General features: G+C 50.3%; 1 protein-coding gene across 1 annotated transcript in view; it reads right to left on the bottom strand.

The window, feature by feature from the left end:
- PLB1 (phospholipase B1) overlaps positions 1 to 12,646 on the bottom strand; it is a 121,358-nt gene that overhangs the window by 90,890 nt on the left and 17,822 nt on the right. The window contains exons 3-9 of the mRNA XM_066266803.1: positions 12,003 to 12,069; positions 10,825 to 10,883; positions 7,194 to 7,234; positions 6,558 to 6,601; positions 3,586 to 3,682; positions 3,198 to 3,249; positions 1,498 to 1,584 (exon numbers count right to left, since the gene is read on the bottom strand). Of these exons, the coding sequence (XP_066122900.1) occupies positions 1,498 to 1,584; positions 3,198 to 3,249; positions 3,586 to 3,682; positions 6,558 to 6,601; positions 7,194 to 7,234; positions 10,825 to 10,883; positions 12,003 to 12,069 (447 nt within the window). The remainder of the gene's footprint in view (positions 1 to 1,497; positions 1,585 to 3,197; positions 3,250 to 3,585; positions 3,683 to 6,557; positions 6,602 to 7,193; positions 7,235 to 10,824; positions 10,884 to 12,002; positions 12,070 to 12,646) is intronic.

Below are 12,646 nucleotides of genomic sequence, written 5' to 3'. Positions count from 1 at the left end.
CCAAAGGGGGAACACAATTACCCTTGGATTTAAGGACCCAGATGAGCCTCAAAACTTCCACATGACATTCTTTCATCAGATCTCTCCCTGCCACATTCTCCCGGAGTAAGACAAGGGCTCTTGTCACTAAGTATTTAAAGACACCCCCCTTCCTACCCTATTCCTTGCAAGTAATGAAAATAAATAAACAAATGAGAGCACTGCAAAAATAGCCCCTGGTTTACTTTTCCAAAGTAAAAAAAGACACAACACACAAGCAAACAAAAAACCCCACCAAACAAAAATAAATTTTATAGCAAGACACACTCCTAAGCTGCCTGCACACCGCTGTCCCCTGAGGGGACTTGGCTCAAACAGGAAGACAAGGGAGGCCCAGGAGCTGTCTGTTTCCTGGGAGAACTCAGGTAGGGATTCTGGAGACAGCTGCCAATCACTCAGGCCGTGACCAAACGTAAGGCAGCTTCTCCATCCTGAGTCCCCGCTCAAGTGCGAGGTTGTCCTTGGAGACCAGCGCAGCCAGCTCTGTCTGTCACCAGGGCAGCAGTAAAACCACGGTCTCATTGAGTCCGAGTGAGTCTCTCTCTAAACATGACCTTAAGCATCTCACTTTTCCTTCTGAAGGGCCTTGGGAACTCTGTCTAGAAGGGTCCTCGCTGCCCACATTCAGGTGATTGATCTTCCACAGGGACCCCTGTGTCGTTCTCCCCCGACGGCAAACTCTGCTTTCAAACCTCTCAGTCCAGGTGCTTGTTCACAGCGGCAGCATGGCTCGGGGCCCGCCCAGCCACCCCACACACTGAGTGGTTGTCGCTGGGACACCGACTCTCCCTTTCCTTAGAGGAAGATATTATGTTCTTATAAAAACATCCCTTGTCTACAAGGTCACAGATAATAAACTCCTCTTTGAACCCAAAGGCAGGAAAAAGCTTATTTTCCCAAATGAACCTGGACTTCAGCCCGAGGTAGTCACCTACATACAAAGTAAATGAAGTCACATGTTTCATATTCTGCGTGCAGGAATGCTAAGGGGCCTGGAGTGTAGTCTACGTACATGAACATTAGGCTTTCCATTACAACTGGGTTCATGGTAAACTACAGTTCAAAAGGTGATGACCAGAGTATATATCCTGTTTTATTTCCTTAATTCAATACTTAAATGAATCAGAGTTAAAAGAGGTAAAATGATTTTTAACTAGGAAGCTGATTTTTCTCAATTGCAGAATAACCATAGACCCCCCCCCCCTTATCTCCACCTCAATTTCCTTTACCTGATATGAAAGATGGTAAGTTAAAACACCTGTTTCCATATATGGTTCTTTGAGCCCTTATCCATCCATCCATCCATCCATCCATCCATCCATCCATCCATCCATCCATCCACATTCTGAAATAGGTGCCACCACGCCCAGCCAAGGTGTAGACTGGGCAGGTTTAGTTCATTCACTCTGCACCCACCCTGGCATTTGCAATCCCTCCAACCCCCTGCCTGCGGTTTACCTGTTGGGCAGAGGGACACAGGTGACATTGGCTTGTGTTACTGAAGAACACATTGATGAGCTTCCAGTCATTCTGAAAGTCAAGTTGCTAAAGAAGGCAACAGCATCAAAAAGAGATAGTGGTCAGACCTGATACCCAGAGAAATTTCTCTTCATATCTTTCAATTTCATATATTGACCCCCATTAAATCATATTTATGGATTTTTTTTTTCAAAAAGAGAAGTATATGGTGGGAAACTCAAATTGTACAACTACTCTAGAAAGCAATCTGGCAAAATAGACTTTAAAAACTTTTAAGGGCATACCCTTTGATCCAACAATTCCATTTCCCAAAATGTATTCTAAGGAAATAAGGGTACATGAGAGATTTAGCTGCAATGGCAAAGCCTTGTTTATAACAGTAAAAAAAACTGGAAATAACATAAATGTCTAAAATAGGGGATTGCTGCACAAGTTGGGAAATACTCAGAAGTGAAACACTGGGTGGCTATTAAAACAATGTTGGAATATATAATTATTGTCATGGACAATATCCTATTTAGAAAAGCACATTATAAAAAGTATCCACATCTAGTTACAACCTTGTTTTATAAAATATACATATGTGCTTAGAAAAAATATGGCAGGGGATGTATGCTGAGTTGCCAACAGCAGTTATCTCTGAGTGATATTCTTTTTGTTTATCTGTGGTGTTGTTATTTTTTCTGCAATAAACATGAGTCACTTGTGGAACAAAAAATAAACATCTATTTTGCTCTTTAAGAGGCAGTGTGAAGCAGTTGAGGTGTGCAAGGCTGTGAATCAGACACTGTAGATTTTAGCTTTAACTAGCTGTGTGAACTTGGACAGGTCGCACCAATTCCTGGGACTTCAGTTTCCTCATCTGCAAAACTACGTGGTTGGATTCAAGACCTCCCCGTTCTTTTCCAGAATGCTGTGATTACTCCAGAAAGTCTGGCAGGCATTCCCTTGTTAGAAGGAAACCAACTCTTGGTGGCGTATCTCCTGCGTTTATCCCTGTCCCTGTATAACCTGCAGTGACCTGGCTTTGCTGCCTGAGCTCTTTAATGACTGCCTGGCTGACCGAGACTGTGGCTGCCCTTGGTTCCCATGGTCCAGGCTCAGCGCTTGGTTCCAGCCAGGGTGGCACCAGGGTTTCAGCAGGTATGTTACCCAGGCCTCCGCCTCAGAGCTAAAATGGATACGATAATTAATAATAACAACAATCGCCACTTCAACGATAACGACAGCTATAGGGTTCCACTGAGCATTGCCTCTGGGCCAGGCACATCCAACACCTCATTTAATCCTTCCTAAATTCTGTCCTACAGCCTCTTATTATGCCCAATTCATAAATGGGAAAACTGAGGCTTAGAGAGGTTAAGTGCCTTAACCAACATTATATAGCAAGGAGGTGAAGAATTCAAAATCCCCATCTAACCCAAGCTCTCGACCACCTGCCTAAGCAAGAAATCATGTAGTCCACCTGCTGACTTTCAGCAGGACCATGCAAAACACCAAGGTGCACGTAAGAAGTGACCCTGTGTTTCAACGGCCTCCAAGAAAAGCATTTGTGGAGCACCCAGGCCACTGTGGTTGCTGAGTTTGGGGCACAATGGCCACAGCTGCCCGGGGCGTTTGGTCTCACTGTCTTTCCACAGACACGGGCACGCCAACCACAGAGTCAGATGGGGTCCTACCTGGTTTTCTCTCATGCTCCTCACCAGTTCTTTTGCCTGAATCCACAAGTCTCTGCACAGGGGAGGGGAGCAGAGAGAAAATCAGTTGAATATAACTTTGTCCAAGCCTGGGAGCTTGCCCCGTGCCCCAGCCCAGGAGCCAGGCTCAGAGCCCAAGGCTACACTGCGCCACCCGCGGCTTCTGGAGGGCAGACCCTGACCTGCTTTCTAAAATCAGACCCATCAGACAGACTTAAATCAGCGCAGGAGAGGCATTTTAGCTTTGACTTAGTACAGACCTCTATTTTTAAGCCTCTTTGACTCTGCCAGTCCCTCCTCCCGAAATGCTCCTGCCCGTGCCGAGACCCACGGGAGTACACAGCCCCGGAGAGAGCCGGGAGGGACTTACTCAGCACCAGCACCGCTGTGGGCTTCCGCTCTCTTCCCAGGGGCGCACATGGGCCTCAGAACAGAGCGACTGAAGTGTCTGATGATGTCTGAAAGGACTAAAGGGAGAACTGGCTTGAGAGTTGTGGCTCTGACAGCTGGAGGTCAGCTATGGAGACCGACCCCTCTGGGCTGAGGTGTCAGGGTGGCTGCCCTTCTTCCAAACCATGACCTTCACACCTGCCTTGGTGTGTGAGGTCAACCTCAGAGCTGGCCCCTGGAAGTGAACTGAGCTAACAATTAACATCTGTGAGGGCTAGGCCAGGCTTAGTGTTAAGCACCTTTTATGTGAGAAGGGGAAACTGAGGCTGGGAGCAGCTAAGCAACCTCCCTGAGGGCTCTAGGCTAACTGAAGTTGTGTGCTATTGACTGGTCAGGGAAAGCGTGCGGGGACAGGGACCGGGCAGGCTGTCTCCCAGTCCCCTCTCTCCCCGAGAGAGTGACAGCAGGGTGGGAAAGCTCCCGAGAACACAAAGAGAGCAGTCCCAGGGCTGACAGCCAGAGGGCTGCTAAAAATAGCACTGCCAGGAGCAGTTACGTTGTGTCTTGCTCCCCAGAGAGGAGAGGGCAGAGTGGGGACTGTCATGGGAGGGAGATGCCTCCACCCCCACCCCTCAGTCCTCCTTCTTTCTTCCCCCACCCAAAAGTGCCAGGGGCTTCGTGGGAGCAGAATCCAGAAGGCAGCTTTAAAGGGTTCCCTCGGAGGCTGCCGACACTGTACACGCAGCAGGTGGGGAAGGGGTAGGGCGGGAGAGCTGGGCAGGAGAGGAGGGAGAGCTGGGCAGGAGAGGAGGGAGAGCTGGGCAGAAGAGGGGGGAGAGCTGGGCAGGAGGGAGAGCTGGGCAGGAGAGGAGGGAGAGCTGGGCAGGAGGAGCCCTTTTCTCTAAGAAATGGAAAGGCCTTCTCTGAGAAATGGAAAGCTCTGAGGCCAGTGGAAGACTACAGGACAGCGTGTGTGTGTGTGTGTGTGTGTGTGTGTGTGTGTGTGTGTGTGTGTGTGTGTGTGTCCTTGGCATCAGGACCATATGTGAGGATGAATGACCTACCTGGTGCTAGGTCTTTGAAAGATAATTACTTTCTAACCAAAGGTACTTGCATTATATGGCTTCTTTGTGGTCAAACAGGACCTGGGTTCTTTTCACACAAACCTCATTTCATTTTACATCTGCTGTGTACTTTGTCCATCCTGTCTGTCCTTTCTGCCTCTCTCTGGGTTCTTAGAGGGGTCAAAACAAAGGGACAGACTATGGGGCTGGACCACCTGTGTTCACCGGGACTCTGCCGTGTACTGACCACGTAACTTTGAAGAAGTCCCTCCTCGCCCCGACTCAAGTTTCCGTGGGCACACTGACTGTGGTAAGCAAGGGCACAGCTAGGTCTGCAGAGCTCCACGGTCCTGGAGTTGGACACAGGCGGGCTCAGCTGGGGCTGGCCCCATCCTACACGGCACAGCCTGGATATTCCCAGAGCACTTTCTCCTTAAAGGACCGGTTGCTCCTCTGCCGGCCGGCGCCCCAGGACTGCACTCCGCTCCTCGCTCCTCCCCTGCGTTAGGTAGGCTGGATCCCCTGGCAGCCTCAGGCAAGTCCTGTCCCTCAGGGCATCCAGGGGCCAGGCCTGTTCTCACTGCCCTGCCTTCTGCTGCATCTCTGGCCAGGGGGGCCTCCTGGTCACTCTGCTGAGGAGGGGACTCCTGGTCACTCTGCTGAGGAGGGGCAGTCAGGGCTTTTTATGTTACTAGGTGTGTGAGGGACAAAATAAGAAAAAGGAGGCAAGTCAAGAAGTCAAGCAAAGCAGCTGTATTTGTGGTTTCAGGGTCTAAACTACATCCCATCTTCCCAGACACCACTTGTTTCTTGTTTTCTACCACAAATACACCACTTGTTTCTTGTTTTCTACCATTTAAGAGTAAAAAGGGTCAAACCAGGCAGAGCTGTGACAGTCACCTAGTTAGTAGGGGCCTCTTCTTTCAGAATCCTTTGACTCTTTTCAAGGGGATCCTCTCACTACCTTGGCCACCAATATCCCTTCACCTGTCAATCAGACTCTGGAGGGCAGAACACAAGGCCTTAACCACCCCTGCTGGGAGGCAGGACTGAAGGCAGGCCCAGTGTCTTGCTCACCCCTGCCCTTTCCAGGGAGCCCAATAAGCCCCAGACCCTTGGTGAAACTTACTGGCTGAGCTGGCAGGGCACTCGCCACCTCCCTGTCATTGCTCCCACAGGGGGTCAGCTCAGCGGAGCACGTGCATTGTGTCTGAGCCTTCTCGCCCTAATGTGGGTGCACAGTGGTTTCCTTGGCAGTGACCGCGAGCACCACGGTTAGAGGTGACTCTAACATCCCACCAGGCTAACTAAGCTGGCGTTAAGGGACTTAAAGTTTCAGGATGACTTAATAGAATCGTAAGGGATGTCTGATGTTCAATGAAAAACAACAACAACCCAGGTTACAGATAGCATAGCACAAGCACATTCATATATAAAAAGGCCAAAATGTTAACAACGATTATCACAAATAGTGGGATATAGTTGGTTTTCATTTTCTTCATTTCATTTTCCTGAACCCAACTGATATATTTATAAGTGAGGGAGTTAATACAAAATAAAATAGGCTGAAAATTAGACCAAGTCTTCTCCTGGAGGGGTGGGGGTTCATTGTGGGCAGTTTCCCCAGATGAAGTGCTACTGGCTCAGCCACCCCCTGGCCCCTCCCCCATGTCCTTTAACTACCAAAGCCTCCTGGCTTCTCTTTGCTCAGAGACCCTCAGACACATTTCTCACACCCTCCTTTCAGGGTGTGTGACTTTTCATACCCGGACCCTGTCTGTCCTCCCCCTCTGCTCGGGCTCCGTGACATCTGTCCACCTGCCACAGTGCTGCTGTGTGGGGAGGGATGGGGCAAGCAGGGATCTGGCCGGGAATGCTCAGAACTCACCTGTCACCACTCCCAGGGACACCTGCCAGGGCCTATCTCCGGTCCTGCAAGTAGAAGCAAATGCACAGGTGTCAGGCTGTGTTTGTCACCTGCCAACAACCCTTTTCCTGGCTGCTGTGGTCTGTTCCTGACGAGCTGCAGCCCGGCCTGGCTCTGCATCTTAGATGATCCTTACTGGAGTTGAAGACACAGCTCAGATGGCAATGGAGTCGGCCCAGTGGGGTGCACAGCTCCATCTGGGCCCTTCTCCCCACGTCTCCAGTCTAGCCCAAAGCTGGAAGGGGCTGCAGACCTCGGTGTAGAATGAGACTGACCCTGGTCTGCCCTGCACGCTGCCCATTGAGCAGAGCAGGGGCCTGGTCGGTGGTGAGAAACGAGAATCCTGCCTGTGGCCTTGCCTGCTTTTCCTCCCATTTACCCAGAGGAGCCAGGGGATTCACAGGCACAGTGCTGTCAGGTGGGGAGGCAGGAGACTGGGTTCTGTCCCCGCTCCTAAGGGACACCTGTTCCTCAGGGAGCCTGGAGGCAGGCCTTTCCCACCTGGTCCTGGGGTTTCCCTGTCAGGGAGGCAAGGAGAGCACATCTCTGAGGCTCTGTCCAGCACCACTGTTCTGCGATTCCAACACCGTTACTTACCAGGGACGCTTCTGCGCCTCGGCTGTCCCCGAGCCTGGAAGCTGAAGAAGATGGGAGGCATTACTCTGGCCAGGGAGGGCGGCAGGACCTGTCCTCCTGAGACCCAGCTGCCCGTCAGACGGGAGTGGTGACAGGTGAGTTCTGAGCTTTCCCGGCCAGATCCCTGCTTGCCCCATCCCTCCCCACACAGCAGCACTGTGGTGAGTGGACAGATGTCACGGAACCCGAGCAGAGGGGGAGGACAGACAGGGTCCGGTATGAAAAGTCACACACCCTGATTAAAAGGGAACCCACAGATCCAGAGGAAGGTCAAACTGCCCACGTTCGTTCTGCAGGAAGGGGAGCAGGTTCGGCTTCCTCTGCGGCACGTGCGGCAGCGCCCAGAGAAACAGAGGGCGTGTGCGTTTCCCGCAGGACAGAGAGCGGGCAGAAGGGCTTAGATTTACATCCACGATAAAACCCTGTGACTATCCTGTGACTATCCTACAGGAACACAAGAGACTGATTATGAGTGTCCACACTCTAAAATGAACTTTGTTTATCGTCTGTCTCCTGACTGGCATGTAAGCAGCATGAGGGCAGGAGTTTGTATCTGGTTTGCTCTTGACTGTGCTCCTTGGACCTAGAACAGTGACTGACACATCATAAGTACTCAATAAATATTTGTTCAGTAAATAGTTTTTTAATGATCAAAATAAGTTTCTGATTGTCCTCTTGCTACATTGCTGGATGACATAGGACTCTCTCCATGGGAGAAGTGCCCTAATTGTAGGGCTGGAGGTGAGACTGTGGTGACCCACCTGGGAATAGTGTCCTTCGCAAGGCCCTAGGGAGGTTTGGAATCCTGCCCAGGACATAGAACATGCTCAGTACACAGTCACTATTGTCGGTGTTATTTTTAGAGATCAAAATCCTAGAAGACAGTGTCTCTAGGAACGGTGGTGACAGCTAGAACCACACTCCCCACTTCCAGCCTGCTGCCACTTCCCCTTAAAGACCGTCTATCCTACCCACCCAGCTCAGATGACAGCCAGGCTCTGAACTGGTCACACGCAGAAGCCCTCTCGGGAGGACAGGCTGACCGTGACCTTTCTCTAACTGGGAATGGAGTCTTTTACTCTGCATGAAAGGCCACATTTCCAGGGAAGGGTAACAAGTTAAATAAAAAATTACACTAAAATGCCAGCCAGGGGTCATAAAGATGCCAGCAGGTGAAGTCACAAGGGAAGCAGGCCTCCTGGGACTGAGGACCTGTGGACAGCTGCACAGCCCACAGGGGGCCTGACTGACAGTGGAGCTCAAGCTTGATGGGGGGGGGGGTGAGGAGGGAAAGGGAGGGGGAGAGCCTGAGGAACAAGCTCACAGGGTGGGGAGAGCAGCCACGCTGGCAAACCCAGCAAACGCCTGCGTCTTCGCTGTGCGCGGCCGGGCATTTCCTCTCCACGCTCCTCGTTAGCCCAGTGCCTGCCTTGTGGCGGGGCTGTGTCTGGCACAGGACATGCAAAGCAAGGTCAGGCACAGGCCTGCCTTCAAGGAATCTGATAGACTGGATTGTAGCCTCCCTGGCATGGAAAAATGTCCATGACTCTTACTTGAGCAGAAAAACAAGTCACAGATAATATGTTACAGTATGACCTTCCTTACATTAGACACACACACACACACACACACACACACACACACCCTCTCTTTCCCTTCCCTCCCTCTCCCCAAACTGTGTGTCTGTCTGCATCTGTGAACAGGAGATGTGAATGGGGCCTCTAATATTTTATACTATATACATGTGTTGTGGTTGATATTTACTTATATTAAACATGAATCACACGTTCTAGCTTGAAAACAATTTTTGCAAATATTTACAAATCTAATATTTAAAGTTTCAAGAGGAAAAGGGAAGTCTAGAGCAATTAAACCAACCAGTGCTAGTCACTGTCACAGGTATGTGTGCCCTGGTTACAGCAGGCCCCAGGAACTCAGAGCAAAAACATCCGTATGATGGGATTTTTTCCATTTTAAATTCAGTCTTATTTTCCCAAACCTGATTTTTTGTACACCAGGCTGAGCTCGCAACAGCGGCTCCATAGGCAGAGGGAGCAAGGCCGCCTCCCAGGTGCTGGGCTCTCAGGCTTCATCCTGAAGGTTGGGTATAATGATTCTGGGGCTGGGAGACCATCACTGATGGAGCTGCCATGGGCCTCGGGCTCACAGGAGGAGAAAGGAGAGCGAGTGACAGGCAGGAGCTGGGGGTCTGAATAATTCATGAATAAAGAGCGCTTTCAGAATGGGGACCAAAGGGTGGCAGCCATTGATTGGTTTGACTTTGGAAACCTGGCTCAGGGTGAAGATTTTCCCCACAGTGAGTTTCCCTGGCCAAAGTGGAAGAAAATGAGTCCTCCAGCGAGTGTCACACATTCCGGGCTCTGGAATGTGACCATCAGCATGCAGGGACACACGGGCTCAGCAAAGTCAACGCGCTATCTGTGACATGAAACCTCCTTTCTCATTTATTCCTATCTCCCCTTTCACATCTCTCCCAGCAGTAAACCTCCACCTCCACCTTCTCTCTCTCTCTCTCTTTCTCTCTCTCTCTCTCTCTCTCTCTCACACACACACACACACACACACACACACACACAGAGTCACGTGTGCAGTTTGACCACCACCAGACCAGCACAGAGAGAAGAAAACGAGGCTGGGAAGCTCTGCCTGCCGATTTCTCTGGGTCCAGAGTCGGTTTCTGATGTGAAGTCTTGTACAATACTTTGCACACGGCTGTCACTGTGCACGGGGTGGGGGGTTTGGGCCTTCAGCGAGGTGGCAGGCTGGGCCCAGGGGAAGGGGCTGAGGTTGCAGGAAGTACAGCCTGCAGCAGGGCCAGGGGAAGGAGACTGGTAGGCTTCCCAGGTGAAAAGAAGACACTGGAGGGAGGGGAATGTCCTGGGTCAGGTGCGGGAGGTCTCGCAGGGCCCTGGAGCAGAGCAGAGGACACCTGGTCCGTGGTCTGTCCAGCGGGGAGTCACTGGGACTGGGGGTGGGTGCGGTGGGCAGCAGGGTGGGAGGGCGGTGGGCTTCTACTAAGCCCAGGCCAGCGGGGAGTGTGGAAAGCCAGGTGGGAATCACGTTGGCCTTCACTCTGCCCCCCCCCCGCCCTCCTCTTTCCAGATACCCCGTTCTGCTCCTTCCCTCCCTCTCTCCATCTCTCTCACCGCTTCCCTTCTCCGTCTGACCATGTAAAACATACCGCTTCATGGGGACTAGCAAGGATGGATATACTTATTATAACTTACCAAGCAAGAGAAGGACAATTTTTTTCTTTAGCTCATAAATGGACAATTTAAGAGATTAATTTTGCAATTCTGTGTGATCTTTGACTTAATTTATCAATGGGTTTAATTTATTAATGAGAAACGCCAAAAGTTTCCTCATCTGAACGTAAAGAGAGGTTTTCATTTGATTTAAAAAAAAAGATAGAAGACTCATAACCCCCGAGATTTTAGGATTTCTCCAAACTAAGTTGAAGAGGATAAACTTCTCTACAAAAACGAAACATTCTGCATGTTCCCAGGAGCTCATTTGGAAGCTCACGGAGCCCAAACCCTGTCTCCTACCTCCATTTCCTTGAAATACTCACCATGTCCACATGGCCAACGGCTGCCACAAATTTAATATCAGAAGGTCTCAGAGAGTGGACTGTGAAGACAAGAACCCAGGTAAGAAGGTCGGGTCTACATTTCCCACAATGTGGGCCACAGACGCTAAGTGGGGGGGGGGGGGTAGGCCCATGTCCACCAGTCAGAGGACAGCTGCAGGTTGAGTCTTGGCCATGGGAGCAGAGAGCTGAAGACCAGGCTATCATGGGAAGCCCTAGGAACCTGCTCAGTCCTTGCTGGGGGCCACACTGTGAACTGAACTCAAGGTCTCCAAACGGTGTTTCATGGAAAGTCATTCAAGGTCCTCATTTTCCCCTCTCACCTAGCCCATGGCTCTGTATTTCTGGACCACCATTAGTGAGATGGCAAGAGATCAAAGTGAAAACCACCTATGTACACAAAGGGTCACACTGGCTCAAAGGTCACCAGAGAAGAGCGCTCAAAGCCTGTGAATGCGTAAACGTCAGATGCGAGCTGTGGACGATGGCATACCAGACCTCCCAGCAGGCTTAGAATTAAGTCTCTCTAGAGACCACCAACATACTCCATGCTCATCTGATGGGCTCCCCAAAAGAAATCCTTTCCTAAGAAACATATTGATTTCTTTTTCGACCTGTACTCCTTCTCTAACAGAATAGTAAGAATAGCACACTTAACTGGACAGCCGGGGAAGTCAGCGCAATCCAAACATAAATAAAAGCCGCCAAACAGTCTGTGATGCAGCCACTTAATAGGATAAGGCAGGAGAAGATGACCCGCTCAGGAGCAACATTCATAGCATCCAGGTGTTGGACAACCCTCACCCACTATGGGGAAACAATGTCTACAGCACCCACTGTGGCTACATTACAGGGACAGGGAAAGCACACGAGTGACTAGGGTCCCAGCCACAGCTGCCATGACACGGTCTGCCCCTTGGAGGGGAGCCCTCCTGGAGGTTGCCCTCATCTGTCAAGCCACTGTGGGGCCCACGTCGATCTCACCTCTGACTGGTGGGTCATTCTATGTCCCTCCATAAAAATAAATGAGAGGGGAAAAGAGAAGGTGTGAGGGACTAAGGATGGGAAAGAGGAGGGACTTGAATGGCCAAAGGGTACAAGAGAAGTAGGGCTGGGCCCTCTGCTGGGGACACCAGAGTCGTGGCCCAGGCGTCACATACCTGACTCAGAAGGCAGGCTGGATCCTGATTTCTTTGGGTTGCATAAGAACTGAAAATTCCTCAGGCTCTGCAACAGAAACCGAACACCAGAAACGTCAGCTGAAATACTGCAGGTCCTGAAAGCTTGGTGCAGAAAGGACCGTGTACTTGCTCTATCTAGGCTCAAAATCCAGAAGCAACAATTGTCCAGGTGCATGGTCATCTAATCCCAAACCCAGTTCACCTAGTACCGGGGACATGTGTCTCTTGACAACGAGTTTAGCAGGTGGAGGTAAGGATGCCCCCAACAGTGGGATGGAGAAGGAGGGAGAATAAGAATCCATTTCTGGGGTGGTGACAGAGTTCTGGAGGTGGGCAGTAATGATGGCAGCACAACCCTGTGAATGTATGCAACACCACTGAATTTTACATTCAAAGGGATTAAAATGGTAAATTTTAGATTACGTATACTTTTCCACAATTAAAAAATCATTAAGAAGAGATCCAGTATACCTAGACTAAAAGATTTTTTAAAAATCCATCTATGCTATTTTTATTTGTATTATCTACTTTCTCTCTTTTGATTATTTACACAAATGCAGGTATTTGAGGCATTATGTTCATGTGCTGCTGGACACGGGGTAAACTTGAAACTGAAAACTTGT

Source organism: Saccopteryx bilineata, chromosome 3 (genome assembly GCF_036850765.1).
Source record: "Saccopteryx bilineata isolate mSacBil1 chromosome 3, mSacBil1_pri_phased_curated, whole genome shotgun sequence".
NCBI classification, from domain to species: domain Eukaryota; kingdom Metazoa; phylum Chordata; class Mammalia; order Chiroptera; family Emballonuridae; genus Saccopteryx; species Saccopteryx bilineata.
The sequence above is the reverse complement of the archived record's forward strand: the minus strand, read 5'-3'. Positions and strand labels throughout refer to the sequence as shown.